At 38.0% G+C, this 14,797-nt stretch overlaps 2 protein-coding genes across 2 annotated transcripts in view; one reads left to right on the forward strand and one right to left on the reverse strand.

Moving 5' to 3' along the window:
- Positions 1-1,489: 1,489 nt before the first annotated feature.
- On the forward strand, positions 1,490-8,620 carry LOC109998165 (sialic acid-binding Ig-like lectin 16). Its single transcript, XM_029281001.2, has 8 exons — positions 1,490-2,439; positions 2,881-3,234; positions 3,902-4,129; positions 4,276-4,533; positions 5,512-5,772; positions 7,132-7,213; positions 7,487-7,544; positions 7,826-8,620. Exons 1-8 carry the CDS (start codon positions 2,178-2,180, stop codon positions 8,021-8,023), a joined length of 1,701 nt encoding a protein of 566 aa, XP_029136834.2. The 5' UTR covers positions 1,490-2,177; the 3' UTR covers positions 8,024-8,620.
- Positions 8,621-8,799: 179 nt separating this feature from the next.
- Positions 8,800-14,797, reverse strand: part of LOC109998169 (complement C3) — a 28,494-nt gene continuing 22,496 nt past the window's right edge. Inside the window, exons 30-44 of the mRNA XM_065952628.1 lie at positions 14,656-14,775; positions 14,390-14,543; positions 14,135-14,295; positions 13,737-13,892; positions 13,496-13,555; positions 13,237-13,327; positions 12,867-12,918; positions 12,642-12,729; positions 11,717-11,806; positions 11,404-11,509; positions 9,953-10,042; positions 9,777-9,860; positions 9,584-9,664; positions 9,231-9,378; positions 8,800-8,944 (exon numbers count right to left, since the gene is read on the reverse strand). Of these exons, the coding sequence (XP_065808700.1) occupies positions 8,800-8,944; positions 9,231-9,378; positions 9,584-9,664; positions 9,777-9,860; positions 9,953-10,042; positions 11,404-11,509; positions 11,717-11,806; positions 12,642-12,729; positions 12,867-12,918; positions 13,237-13,327; positions 13,496-13,555; positions 13,737-13,892; positions 14,135-14,295; positions 14,390-14,543; positions 14,656-14,775 (1,626 nt within the window). The remainder of the gene's footprint in view (positions 8,945-9,230; positions 9,379-9,583; positions 9,665-9,776; positions 9,861-9,952; positions 10,043-11,403; positions 11,510-11,716; positions 11,807-12,641; positions 12,730-12,866; positions 12,919-13,236; positions 13,328-13,495; positions 13,556-13,736; positions 13,893-14,134; positions 14,296-14,389; positions 14,544-14,655; positions 14,776-14,797) is intronic.

Below are 14,797 nucleotides of genomic sequence, written 5' to 3' on the forward strand. Positions count from 1 at the left end.
TTAATTAAAGCAATCAGCATCTTTGTGTCTTTGCATCTTTAATGGTGGTGGTGGAAGGCGGTTAGAGGGGGAATGAGAATCAGCAGAATTTTGCAAGGGGCTTATTGTTTCATGGAAAAGTTTGCCATCAATACAGTTTGTCAACTAAAACAAATGTTTTTCTTTCCTTTCTTGCACATTCTTTTCACAGATGGGGTGTAGTGTTTTGGGTCTGCCCATTATTTCATGGGGGAAATGGTCGTTCATGCCAAAGTTGGTACCTGAGATTTCGGCTGTGTCGTTGTACATACTTTTCTTTACTGTATTCCCAATATTCAAATTTTGCAACGGTGGGTTTTCACCCTGTTGCTTTAGGATACTGAAAATATTGCCCATAATGCTGTGGGATTGTAGGTTGATACTGTTTTTTTCATTGGTAACGTTTGTGAGCTGTGTTGCTGGTCAGGTGACAGTGTTTGAGGGAAATGTTTTCTTCTTTCAGAGTGGTGAGTTACTCCTGTGTTTATTCAAGACTGCCACATATAGAAGTTGGAATTACTGGTAATGTACCTCAGTGAGTGCAATTCTTGCATTGAGTGTTAGTTACTGTAAAAGTTCACTAATCTTAGAACAGCATGATTTCCTGGCGTTTAGTTCTGGAAGGAATCAGTTAGGCAAAATCGTTTTTTTGTCAACTGGCTTTGGGATTAAATGTTCCTTTTTATGATCTCTTTAGATGTAATTCATGGTGCAGAATCAAGTGACATATTTGTCAATTCATTCCTCAAGGTTATCCAGGACAGCCAGTTACGGTTGTGCAGCTGTGAGATAAAGAAAAGTGTGTTAAAGGTGATTAAAAAGAAAGTTGAAGAAATGCTGTTTGCAATCAACTGGTGGCTGCACATCTTGGATCGCACACCTGTCCTGTTGGATCCCTCAGTCACAGGATCATCTTCTCCTAAAAATCCAACATTGAGAAGTAATAAATGACTGAACTAGGTTTTCAGGTTTTGTTTAAGACATGATGAGCCTGAGTTCTTTTCTCCATGAGGTTTACATCAGCCTCCACAAATGATTAAATCTGTAGTCATGATTGTGATCAAAATGTCTTCTCTGTGTTACAGTGGTAAAAGGTCAGGATGGCTGGGGAGTGACTTACCCTTCTACTCAGATCTGTACTGTAAAAGGATCGACAGTTGTCATACACTGCACTTATACATTTCCACCCAGTTGGAATGAGCAGAATACAAAAGTTATAAAAACGTTATGGTTTACAAAAGTGAATCAAAATCAACCTATGGATCTGATAACTGACCCATTGTACACTGGTCGTGTGGAGTATCATTTTCAAAAAAACAACTGCACTCTGAGAATCACCGACATGAGAGAGAGTGACGTAGCTGAGTACAAGTTCATGTTCATAACAAACCAACCAGACGGACATGTGACTGGTTCCCCTGGAGTTACTTTGTCTGTCACAGGTAACATTTTAAATTGAGTTATTTTTTGTTCCAATAGCTATCTGCTTTTTGAATTACTCTTGTTTGTTTGTGAGACTGCAAAAGCCCCATTAAGTCTATTTGAATAACAGGTTGTATCAAAATAAAATACAAAAAAGGTGAAATGGGGTACATTTATTTCAGACATGGTATTCCTAAGGTGTAAAAATGTAATATCGCTATGTTGAATGTATTTGTGCCTTAATTCCTGTGCCTTCTTCACAGAACCAGATCTACATGTGGAGGTGATTAAATCAACTGAGCTGAACTGTCACAGCAGTTGTCATCTTCCTGAACGTCCTTCTTAAACAGCATAGTTTTCATTTATGTTTCACAGATATTTCTATAAAGGCTCCTTAAGGGTTTAATACGCTGCAACCAATGGTATTATGAACAAGAAAAAACATTTACCAATGCTTTGTAGATCAGTGATTTATGAAGAGTTTGTCTCTGGATTTCTAGCTCAGTAGTTCCTTAGAAAGATTCAAGTAACTGTTGAAGCCCCAGACTGCTTCCAATGATTCATCTGTTATGACAAGTCTTTTTTGTAGACAGCAGTTTTGAAGCATTACCTCTAAATGAATTTGCAAACAGTTGAAATCTCCACAGCAGTTTTGAGGCACTTACACACAAGCTCCTCTTACTAGACGCAGAGGCTCTGTTAATTTCTTGTATTCTGTCCATGTGAAAGACATTGTGATGTTAATCAATGATATTTTTGTTTGCTTCCTTATTTATCCAGTGCTGCAGGTGAACATTGTTAGAGTTGACTGGAGTAATACCTACGCAGAGCTGAAGTGTCACAGCAGCTGCAGTCCAGCTGTTCATCCTTCCTACATCTGGTTCAAGAATGGAGAGAACATTCAGATAGAAACATCTTCTTTTAGAAGACATTTTTATCCTAAAGACAGCTTTGCCTGTGCTTTAAAGGGATATGAGAAGTTCCCCTCTTCATCAGTGTGTAAGTTTTACATCACCATTATGATGGTGCCTGTTACTTGTTTTAAAAGTTTGCAATTCAGCAGCAGCTGGTAACTCAAAAAAACAGCTGAGAGTAAAGATACTGCTTATGTCCCATGACAAGTGAAACAATTTGATCTATTCAAATAATATGGTTTAAAAGCTTAAATTTCGGAATGTAACATAAACTTGTGAAGACAAGAAATACTATATATGCTTGTATGCGAAGTATTCACTGTGATATATTGTATTTAAACTCCTGGAGAAAGCCTGTGATCATTCTGCTGACTGCTCCTATACTTCCAGTGGCCAGAGTTGTGCAATTCTAATTTACTTCTGTGCTTTAAAAATACAAAAAGGAAGAATACAAACGTTATTTTTTAACATGTGCCCGGTTCCATTTTGCCAACAAAAACTCACTAAAATGTTACTTTTATTTTAGGTGTCCATGGTCAAAGCTGTTACAGAGTGATGTATGATGTCAAAAGCATCTGTTCCCTAGAAGGCTCATCAGTGGACATTTCATCCACCTACTTCAGTTACTGGTATTCCGAAACAGAAATTTGGTTCAGTCCAGATCGTAGTCATCAGTGGCAGAATCCCACACAGCCTGAGGACATAAGTAAAGACTCTCAGTATGCAGGTCGTGTTCAGGTTATTGAAACATGGAGAGGACGCTCCACTCTGAGAATCTCTGACCTGAGAGAGAGGGATTCAGCGCAGTATCACTTTAAATTCAAAACAGGGCGCTTTGAATGGAAGAGCAGCTTACCTGGAACAACTTTGACTGTAACAGGTACTCAGAACACACACAGAGACGTTAAAGTTACAAGGGTAATGTTGGAGGAGGACAAAAATCAACAAAAGAAACATGAAACCCAAAAGTTTTCATTGATGACTCGTGATTGGGATTTAAAGTATTTAAATTTTATAAAAAAGTGCAGTTAAACTCTTCTCTTAATTTAAGATTAAACATAAATCTAATGACAATGTAGTAAAGGTCACTATTTGTTTCCTTTCACTTCCTCTCTTTTCCTACTGCACCTCCTTTAGTACACTTCCTGGTTTCTCTCTCTCTCCTCTCCCCCTTGATTGGTTGTTGTTTGCACTCTGTCACTAATTATTTAGATTGAATTCACCTGCCTACTCCTTATTTAAGACTGCACTCCCTTGCGCTAATGTTTTTCATCCTCACATGGGGTGGCAGTTCAGCAATGCATGGATGTTCAATCCCGTGTGTGTCTTCTGTTACTCTCATGATTTACCTAATTTGAAGACATAAACTTGTTTCATAAACTCATGTCTTGTTGGATTCCTGCATCCTGACCCGATGCCCCCACTTATGTTTGGGTTATAAGTAAAGTCGATGTTTTGAATTATGATGCTTTTGACTGTAACGTTTATGATAATAAAATGTTTCACTGTTATCTTTTGACATTGTGGTTTATTCCTCACATATCTAGCTCTCAAGGTGCAGGTAACCATGGCAACATTTCAACAGGATCACACGGAGGCAGAGCTGAGATGTCACCACAGCTGCAGTCCTGCCGGTCGTATTTCCTATGTCTGGTTCAAGAATGGAGAGAAAATCCTGAATGAGGAAAAGTCTTCCTATAAAGACCTGTTTTATCCAGGAAACAATATCTCTTGTGCTGTGAGAGGACTCGAAAGTCATCGCTCTGCCTCGCTGTGTGAGTATGCTTCAGTATGAAATATACAGAAAGATTCCATGCAACATAAAGGAGGCTCATGAAGTCAACCACAAGTTACCTTGGGTCTATTTTTTATAAATTACCTATTAAATGAATCAACTTTTTTATTTAAATTTTTACACCAGATGCTCTGAAAGCTCCCTCTGTGTCAACAAGTCCTTCAGGGGAAATAATGGAGGGCACTTCAGTCACTTTGAACTGTAACAGTGATGCTGACGGAGCAGTTAAATTCTCCTGGTACAAGAGGAATCGGACGCTGTCCAGCAAAGAAGCAGAGCTTATCTTTGGCTCCGTCCTGTCCTCTGACTCTGGAGATTATTGCTGTACAGCCGAGAATGAGCTGGGGAAAAGAACATCTGAAGGCATCTTTATCAATGTCAAATGTCAGTGAAATGGTTATTAGATAAGAAAGAAAAATCGCTTGTTACAACAGCTCACAATAAAAGAGTAAATAGGGTAATCAAGAGATTAAAACAGAAAAACAACGAGGGCCATGTTAAGGATAAAATGACAAAATATAAAGTAATAGCAATAATAAACCATACACACAATTTACAACTTTTTCCTTTTAGGTAGATACTTCAGGTTAAGATTAGATATACTTAATTGGACTGGTTCAGTACAGGCCAGGCTAAGCTGTTAGCTTTTTTTTCCAGCAGTGTGACTGATGTTGGAAGGAAAGAGCTTTAATGGTTCCTTTTACACTTAAAGGCTTGGTTACGTCTGCCTGAAGGTAACATGATTTGTACTAGAATTTTGTAAACGCGAATGGTGTGTAGCATTATGATAGGAATCAGATAACATAGCTTATGTGGTTCGATCATTTTAAAAGTGTTTCTCTTGGTACAATTTCTTTCTAAATCCTCCATATATGTGCAATGTGGATAGTCCCTTTTCACGGAGTTGGAAAATGGTTTTAAAAAAAATGTAATATTATGGAGGCAACAAAGAATATGTTTTCGCACAGCTGAGAAATAGTCACCATAACTGTACAAGAACGTCAAAAAGTTATATTAATTAATATAAGTATTTGCCACCATAAGCTTTATAGATGGAGGGATTTATCACTGAAAGTTAGAATAAACATGGTGCTCAGGATATGCTACTGATGGAGGTCTATTGTAGGTATTAAAAAATGTGACCAACAATTTATTTACAAGAATGCATATGCGGGGAGATTTGTGCTGTTATTACTTCAAGTGCCATGAAACTAAGAATATCTTTCATGTTACAATACACATGCTACAGACAATTTAATCAAATCCGTTCAGGACACTAGGTTGTTTTAACTTATTCAGTTTATAAAACCTGCAAAGGTACAAAGTATTTGTGCAAGTATTTATGAAGTTTCTCTCTCCTAGATGGTCCCAGGCTTTCCACTGTGTCAGTGAGTCCCTCTGCTGAGATAGTGGAGGGCAGTTCAGTGACTATGGCCTGTAGCAGTGATGCTAACCCAGCAGCTAATTATACCTGGTACAGAGAGAATGAAGAGTCTCCAGAAGCTTCAGGGCCGACCTTCACTATCACTTACATCAGAGCTGAACAAAGTGGAAATTATTACTGTGAAGCCCATAATGGAATAGGACGCCATAATTCCATCTTGATTGTAATTGATGTGACAGGTAAGTTTCCATTCACTTACAGTGAATTTATACAACAACAGTAATCTGAACATATTAAATGATGCTATGCAAGGAGAAGAGAGCCACTGGTTGAATGTTCTGCGTGAAAATGCCCCGATCACGTCTGCTCTAAGATGACAAAATATGGATCATTCAACTGTGATCTTCACCTGGAGAAGGTCTGAAAAACTGTGACTGTGTTTTAGTTTTTCAAAAAGAAAATTGACACTGATTCTGAAATGTTTTGGACAAAATTTGGTTGGGAAAATGTCAGTATAATACAATAGCGTTAACATTACATACATTTACAGTTACTTTGTTAGACCAGTTACCAGTCGTTTCCCAAAGTAAGGTTGGGAAGCCCAAAAAAATCAATCTTTAAAGTTGTATATTTTTTCTATTATTGTAAAATATAACCAAACAAGTAGTTCAATTTCAAATAAAACCATATCATGATGCGGAATGAAAGGAATTTGTAAAAATGCTTATTATTATTATTGTGCGTGGCTGTGCACTATGTTATATGCCTTAACCTACTCCAGGAACAGTGGGGGTTCCCAGTCTCTGACACTTTTTATTTTTTAGGGTTGCAAACTGAAACATGTGGGAACCCCTGTTTGACAATAGGTGCAGGCAGAAAACTGTGATTTCTCTGGTTTTATTTTAAGCCAAAAGTGCACAAATTACTGTTTGTCTGGTTAGCAGTATCTAAGAACGTAAATCAAATTGTTCTTTTTTATTGTTCTATTTTGACTGGCAGTAATAGAAATCCTAAATAGCAGAGAACATCATATGACTGTTTTGAATGCTACAAGTATAGCAGAGGTGTTGAGACAGGGTTGTGTCAGTACTTAATGAAGCACATAAATGCTAACTTTAAAGAAATAGTCACATTTATTCCATATTAACCAACATAAAAGTGGTTCCAGTGTCGTGTCAGTTTATAAAAGAAGTTGATGATTTTATATCGGGGACATATTACATCATCATACATCAATGAAGTGCTATGCAGTGTTTGGAAAAGTATAACTCTACAATTTGAGATCAAATTAGTCAGCTTTTTTCAGCAAAGTAAACACATGTAAACATATGCTGTATAATTAGTATTTACATTAATTTAACCAAATGAGCGATCTTTGTTCAAATTTGGTTTATATTGGTAGAGTTGCAGAAAAGGGTTACATACTTCTTGTTTTCCAGGAGTCCATTAAATGCTATAGAATGATATATTTTAAAATATATGTTTATTCTCCATTTGTCTTCTGATACTGCTCAATTATTTTTGTTAATGTGAACTATAAGTGCTTTACTATGTTTTTATTCTTTTGGTCAGTGTTGTCACCTTATCCCCTTTCCTAGGAGCATGGACATCAACAGTTGTCGTAACCACCATGGTTGTTGTGCTGGCTATCATACTCCTCTCTGTCTTCATATTGATTAAGTAAGCAGTTTGCTTTACAGTTTACCCAGATACTCTAAGCCATTTTCCAAAGTTTGAACATATAACCACACGCTGAATGTCACCAAAATCTCTCATTGTGTGCACACACAACAACTTTGAATACAGTAGAGGTGAAGGCTGGTTTAAAACCTGTGACGCTGGTTCATTTAGTTTACCTTTTTATGAAATACCTGAAAATTAAATAAAGTCAGCAGTCAGCTTATCAGAGTTAAATGATCCATTCTTTTATTTATTTTTGACTCTTCTAAACAGAAAGAAAAGGGCCTCCAAGCAACAGTGTGAAGAGAGACCAGATGACAACAGGGAACAGGTATGACAAAGAAAAAGAGACTATTGTACTTCTAAATGTGGGTTCACACATCCAGATGAAAGGCTTATAAACCTGAATGATAATGAATAATGAAACAAATCACAACACTGAAACTATCTGGAGGTTACAGCTTCAGTGATCAGAGATATAAAAACAGTGAGAGCAGCCGGGCTCAATTCATGAGACAAGGGCAAGAAGCTACATCACACGTCTATCATTTAACATTTTTTTAACGTATCAAATCTGCAACCCTCTAAATTAAAAAGATTTCATCTATGCAGTGTCTACCAACTCAGGGCCAGCAAGAAGAGCAGGATGACCTTCATTATTCCAGTGTTAAGTTCACCAAGAATCAAGCAGAATCTCTCTACTCCAACATCAGACCAGCTCAACGCCACAGACACAACGAGGAAGAACTGTATGAAGGTGTTGAATATTCTGCTATCACATTTAACAAAGGCCCTTCTGCCCCCAACTGAGCAGCTCATCTCCTACTGTATATACATATTTAGTTTATTTAAGCAAATGTCACATGACTGTTAGTACAGAACAGTCTGTGACAACACCATCAAGACCACGAGACACTTTCAGAGAAATGTTTTTATATAGAGATGTAAATAAAACATGAGAGTTCAGCTTGTTATTTCAGTCAGCACAGGTTTGTTGTAAAAAAATTACTGGATGTTTTTTTTGTACAGTAACCCCAAACCTTTTCCATCTGGTTTTATAAATTCAGACACCTTTCTACAACCAGAGAGTCTCCCTCTGCTGGTCAGTGGAAAAAATGTCCCTTAGGGCCACTTAACATTGGCTTCAGTTTAATTATCTGAGCTGAGCTCCTCTCATTTTTTTAAGGAGGACTTATTTTTTATGATTTGCTTACCTCCCTTTATGGAGGCAATATTAATGAACTCTGTATCAATGATGACCTTTTCTTCAATATGTGAAATGTATCACTTCCTTTTATTAACAATATGTTTCATGTATAGCTTTAAGTAGGCATTGTGACAGTTTTACTATTTGGTTTTGTACTTCAAACATAAAAAAAAAAGAGAAGAAGCTATAACAACCTTGAACAGGCTGTTTGGTTTCCTTTTAGTATTAATACATTCTTACAGTGGAACTAGTTCATGTTGCATCATCACAGTTGGGGAAAAACTTTATGGGTATGTGGCGATAACTAGCTCTACTTGTAGTTATTTTTTCACAGAGCAACACATTTAGTATGTCATTATTCACTTATTGCAAAGACTGACTACAGCCTGCAGCCGTTGACAGACAGTTCATATGCGGTATCATCGAGGGTCTTGCATTTGGTCTGCAGGCTGGGATCGCTGGAGCACTCTGCAGATGAAGGCCAGCGCTCAACCCAGGTGTCTTTTCCTAACATATAGATGTACCTGAAAGACAGGAAGCAAAAGGGGAGGAGAGACAGTTAAGTTTGACTTTATATAGACCAGGCTGTGTTTTTGCACCTTGCAAATTGTTTTTTCACTGCAATTATTTCCAAAAAATATCTGATGTATTTAATATTTCAAGGCCCCTTTTAAAGTTGACATTGATAATTAGCCAGCATCTTTAAGGTTTATAACACATTATACTGTATTATTACAAGTACATTTCTTCTCCCCAATTTTTCTACAACTTTTGTTATAAACATCTTCATTTTTTTATTGCTCTCCTTACTTGTTGGTTTCACTATCAATGTTCCATTGGTCATCTTTGGGGCCGATGATGAGATACTGGGAGCCCGGCGTCAGGTTGAGATCATCTCTGCAGCCTCCATGAGACATGAAAACCCGCTTTTGTCCCACTTCAACTCCAGCCTCCTCACCTTGACGGTGCGAGGAAGAGATTCAGTTGATATATTGGTGTAAGCTTTATATATTCACAGGAGCACCTATAAGTTATTGTGATGTCATTAAGTATAGAAGTTCTTCATTCCACAGATATTTTATTTCAACGCACTTCTAGGTTTGTTCTATTAGCTGAACATCTTTTTTTTAATACCTAGGCACACAGCCATTGTTCCAACTCACCCAGTTTGATAACTTGCGTGATCTCCATCTCGTATTTGTCGTAGTAACTCTGGCTGAGACTCAGCACCTTCACCTGGAAAACTAAAAAATCAGGAAACATTTAATTTGGTGTTTATATTTAAGTGGTTATAACAACACAAAGTCTTGGGGGGGCGGGGGACTGTGGGGACTGTGAGTGTGTTACAGCGTATACCGTGGTGTAAACTTTTGCAGGCAAAAGTCTCTCTCTCTTGGTTGGGGAAGTTTTCAGTATCACTTTTGGAGACACAGCAGTCACCTGGAGATATGAAACAAATACAAAGTAGATTTTAAATTACAGACAACCTGAACACCAATTCCACAAATGTTGCAGGCACATTTGTGTTTTACCCTGCGTGCAGCGGCAGACATTGTCCCTGCAGATCTGCGTGAGCTCCTCTCTGTCCTCCTTGGGATTGTAGGTACGACTGCAGCGGTGATCTTTGACACAGACAAAGACGAAGGGTTTAACACCTGGCTGGCACCATCAAACTGAAAGTACACCTATTATATTTGAATACTGATGTGACAATACTTACAGAAGACATACTCTACATTATCAAAGGGTGCATTAAAGTCCACTTAAAAAATGTCTGTGTGAGACAGTTTACAGCTGGTACATTCATGTGTCCTGGGTAATCAGAGTCTAAAGTGGACAGCTCAGAAAACAGCTGTTCACACCTAGCATTAATTTGACTCTACCATTGTGATCAGACATCACTATCCCTCTCTTCATGCAGAGATAATTTAGTCTATTTATTCTTGTTAGCTTTTAAAAAAAACAACAACTGGAAATAACTTGCTGTAGATAACTTGTGTCTGGGCATCAGAAAGAGAGACAGAGAAATATAAAGACAGAGGGCCTGATTCACTAAGAATTGATTGTTATTGTTAATAGCTCAAAAAAATTGCGTATCATTTTCTCCAATTTGCCCTTTCTCGAGGCTTAATTCACAAAGAATATACTACAAATGATATTCAAGCGCAAACACGCCCCATTAGTTGCCCTGTTCCGCGCAGTTTGATCTTGTGTTGCGTTTAAAGGCACATGTTTGTCCACATAAAGATGACAAGCAAGGACGGGAGGGGAAACTTTTTGAAGATTATAGAGAGGCTGGAAGAAAAAAAAAAAGACATTACCTTCACCATTTAAAACAGAGCTTCCTCCCTGAATGGATTAAGGCAACTGGATGAACAAAACGACACTTGCATCCTTGTCACGCATAACAGATCAGAACTTCTGCACACATGGGGATGAAATGTGAAGCTGGTGACAGCCCCCCGACTGATTTATCCCATGGTTGTATCAATAGCTATGTCCAAGTAATATTTGCAGACTTCATTCACATATTATTTATACTTAAATCGTACAGAGAAAGATTGTTTTGAGGTCCAGCCACTGGTTTGCCTCTACCGCTGATGAAAAACACATGCCAGACCTTGATCTCAAAACCTCATCAATGTGTCTTTGTTACATTTACACATTTGAGTCTGTTCACTGGTGGTTGTAATCACGATGCATGTTTGTACCAAGTGTAAACAGGACCAGAGCGGTTTTTTTTAAAGATTGAGATTAAGTTTGAGATTCTTTGGTCTGGATCAATTTATTGTTCAATCAAACCTTAACCAGTCTAGAGGGAGTAAGGTGGAGCTGTTGTATTTTCAGTGACATTTTTATTTGTAGTTTAAATGTCGGAAAATGTATAGGGTCAGTTTAAGCTATTCCTTTTATCAAACATTTTTCTCAGAGCTGTACTGGTATGTTTAGTTTAGGTTGTGATGTCCTGGATGCGTTTTCCTACCATGGTTGTAGTATTCATAGACAGTAACTGAGGAGGGCTGCAGGAGGCCAACTTTGAAGCTCTGTTGAAGCCTGAAGATCAGGATCTCTGGCTCTTTGTGGGAAACCTGAGAGGAGGAAAGAAAGTATGTAACATAGAGGAAAACAGAAACAATTCACTGAATTCACTGAGCTCAAAAACTAACTCAAAGAGACACGTTTAGGTGGAAGAACAAGTTTAAACTTTTGCAGACCACTTACATAAAGCAGTCAGTCACACTCCCTCTGGTTTCATACATGTTAATGTGACTGGTCTCTACTTTTTTTTAAATTACCTTGAACAGGTGTAAAATCAGAGAGCCTCGGTCGCTCAGGTTATCAACTATCTGGAAGTTGCTGACGTAACGGTCCACCGAGTTGGACAACTAGACAGACACAAACACACAAACAGAATCAATGACCAGTCCCAGCCAAGCAACCTCTCTTCAGAATAATGATGTTGTTATACGTATGCTGAATGCATCCCAATGGGTTGATTATGGAGTTCCTAAAGTCACATCAAGCTTCTGAATAAAAATCAAAACCTTTCTTTGTCAATAAATCATTATTTTACTCTAACACTTTAACATTTTCAAATTCTTTCTAACAGTAAGATTCAAGAAGTGTTTTATAATTGGACATGCTGATTGTAGTATAATGTTGTAACTTGTAACACATTTCTGAATAAGCTTGCACAAATAAATGTTAGCTGATGAGAATCCCAAAGTAAGAAATGTTACCGATGAGATCAGAGGATTCAATGTGCAGATCAATGCATTCTCACTATCTGATCTCTGCTCTTTGATTATTTTTACAGAATGTGTTTGAACAGTTAATCACAATTTAATAAAAAGGGTAGAGGAACAATGAAGTGAATACACAGACATAATCTTCTTTTTTTGTAGTATAGTGTAGTGTAGTGTTAACTTGTGTCTCCCAGGAAAATTTGCAAATAAGATTGTTTATTTATTTTTTAAATTTGTGTTTAGTTTATTAATCTCTTCTACTTTTTTTCATGTTTGAAATACATATAATACATCAATCATTAGTGTTAAATATCTTATCAACAAACTACTTTAAAAATAATCATACATTATTTTCAAGTCAAGTTTATTCCAGAGATTTTCTATAAATATCGAATAAGTGGCATGTATTCTACATTTTCTTTGTCTCCATATGCTTTCAGAAAGCTTCTTAGCACTAATAGTAGAGGCTGATTACCATCTCTAGGTCTGAGTTCTCTGGAGTGAAACCAGTGGGCAGACTAATATCTAGAACCACCATCCTGACGTCTCTGGGTCCTAAGGCCCTGTGAGGTGGAAAGAGATCAGCTCAAACAAGAAATACTCTGACATATAATACGTCCTTATAAAGTTATCATAAGTACGTTAGTCTATCATTTTCAATAAAAAGATTTTTAACTTGGAGATGTCTTCTTCAACTTACCTCACTTTGATGGTGATCTGGTAAGATTTTTCTACATCTGCGGGAGGCTTTTCTGTTAAGGGGCAGACACACATGCTTATCCTGCAGGTTTGAATTCATCTGATTCTTTATAATAAAATAAGTTAGCTTGAGGATGTTAGTTAATTTATAATTCATGAATAGGTTAACATAGACATTTACTGATAGCCGGCTGTTTGCCAATGTGACAAAGATCGGTCAGTACCAATGTTCAACTGATATATTGTTCCATCCCCAATTATATCACTTCATGGCACTACGACGAAATCCCCTACACTAAAAGGACAGAGAACATCAACACTAAAGAGACAGACATCATACATGAGTAAGACACTGTGAGAAAATGATTTACCGCCTGATTCTTCAATAGTGACGTTGAGCTCAAAGTGCTGACAGGGAAGTTTCTCATCCACCTCATGCAGCTGGTTGTAATAAGTCACAACCTTCAGAAAGACCCACAAGAGATCATTCAGAGCAAAAACCAGACATTAAGCCAAAAAATAATCAATGCATTAAAAAAAAAAAAAAAAAAAAAAAAAAAACTGCTGTATTTTCGAGTTACAAATAAAATGTAAACAGAATTTTTGCTGAACAAAAAAATCTTATCTTACCTCCAGTATTCCCTGTCCGTTTCCCCGAGCCTCCACTTCCAAATCAAGTTCAGCGGGCAACTACAGAAGCAAAGCACGGGAAAACAATCACATCAAATATAACTGAAGAAATCGATTGAAACACTTGCTGATGTCATTGATGAACCAAGTTGTGTTCTTAGACCTGACATGTCCTCAGAAAAAAGGACAACTTAAAAAAGCCCCTTTGATTTTAAATTCAGTTTAAATTTCTCTCCTTTACCCTGGAGGATCGAGCAGCATAGGAGGTCACGGGGTCAAAGTGGTAGCGGATTTCCTTGCGCCCTGTTATCCTGACGTCCACATCCAAACTGAGGTCTCCAGGTGGAGGTTTGTGGATCAGGTACTCTGACAGTGCTTGCAGCACAACCATGGTGGACTGGGAGAGGACAAAAGAAAAACAAAGACTTTACAGAACAGCTTGTACATTTGAATAGGGTCTACTTGAAAAATTCTTAAGAGTACAGTTTCTGTGTAGTAGTTATCCAAGTGTTATCGGTGTTAATGTTTGTATTATTCATAATGGAACTACATCGTCGTCAACTGAGTAGGAAGCACAAAAAAAGACGCTTTTGGAGTGTGCAGCTCCCGGCTTAGCTTCCAGTCTCCCCCTGTTGTTACCTGGGTTGAGCCGAAGCCTCCACCTCTCCTCCGCTGGCTGTTCAGCCATTTAAACGGTGCTGCTGCTTCCTCCATACGTCCCAACTTGATCAGAGCGAGCAGGGCGTAGCCGGTCGCCTCCAGTGAGAACAAGGTGTTCTGTGTGTCGGGCCAGTGACCATCTAGAAAAATATACCGTCATTCAGGCTTTTCTCATTGGAGTAACTGTGTTCAACAAACAAATAAACCCAGGCTGATAATTAGTATGTTGGATACCTTCAGATGCTCTGAGCAGAACTTGGGTCGGGTTGAAGGGCTGTGACTTCCCCAGCAGAGCCAATGCATAGGAAGTGATGGCCACAGTGTACGGCCGCCTTCCCATCTTTAACAGCCCTTTATTCAGGTAATCAGCTGTCTTACGGATAATAGCCTGCAGCACAATGATATGGTGCACGATAGTTTTAAGTAGGAAAATTAAGCAAAGATGATATCTAGCAGCTTGAAGCAACAAATCTTGAGGATTAATGTTTTGACTGAATTACCTCTGTGTTAAAATTTGGATCATTGCAACGGATCCCGGCCTGCTTAGCCTCAGCAAGCGCTATGAGGACAAAGGCTGTCAGGGTTATCTGATGTTCATCACCACGGACACCTACACCACCCTGTAGAAACAGGCAGAAAGAC

This window comes from Labrus bergylta, chromosome 1 (assembly GCF_963930695.1).
Source record: "Labrus bergylta chromosome 1, fLabBer1.1, whole genome shotgun sequence".
Taxonomy (NCBI): domain Eukaryota; kingdom Metazoa; phylum Chordata; class Actinopteri; order Labriformes; family Labridae; genus Labrus; species Labrus bergylta.

What these genes read in the sequence shown, in the direction of transcription:
- LOC109998165 (XM_029281001.2), top strand. Translation starts at nt 2,178, where the DNA reads ATGTTAATCAATGATATTTTTGTTTGCTTCCTTATTTATCCAGTGCTG. An exon ending in AACAACTTTGACTGTAACAG is followed by an intron (nt 3,235 to 3,901) that starts GTACTCAGAACA and finishes TCACATATCTAG; the next exon opens with CTCTCAAGGTGCAGGTAACC. An exon ending in GATTGTAATTGATGTGACAG is followed by an intron (nt 5,773 to 7,131) that starts GTAAGTTTCCAT and finishes CCCCTTTCCTAG; the next exon opens with GAGCATGGACATCAACAGTT.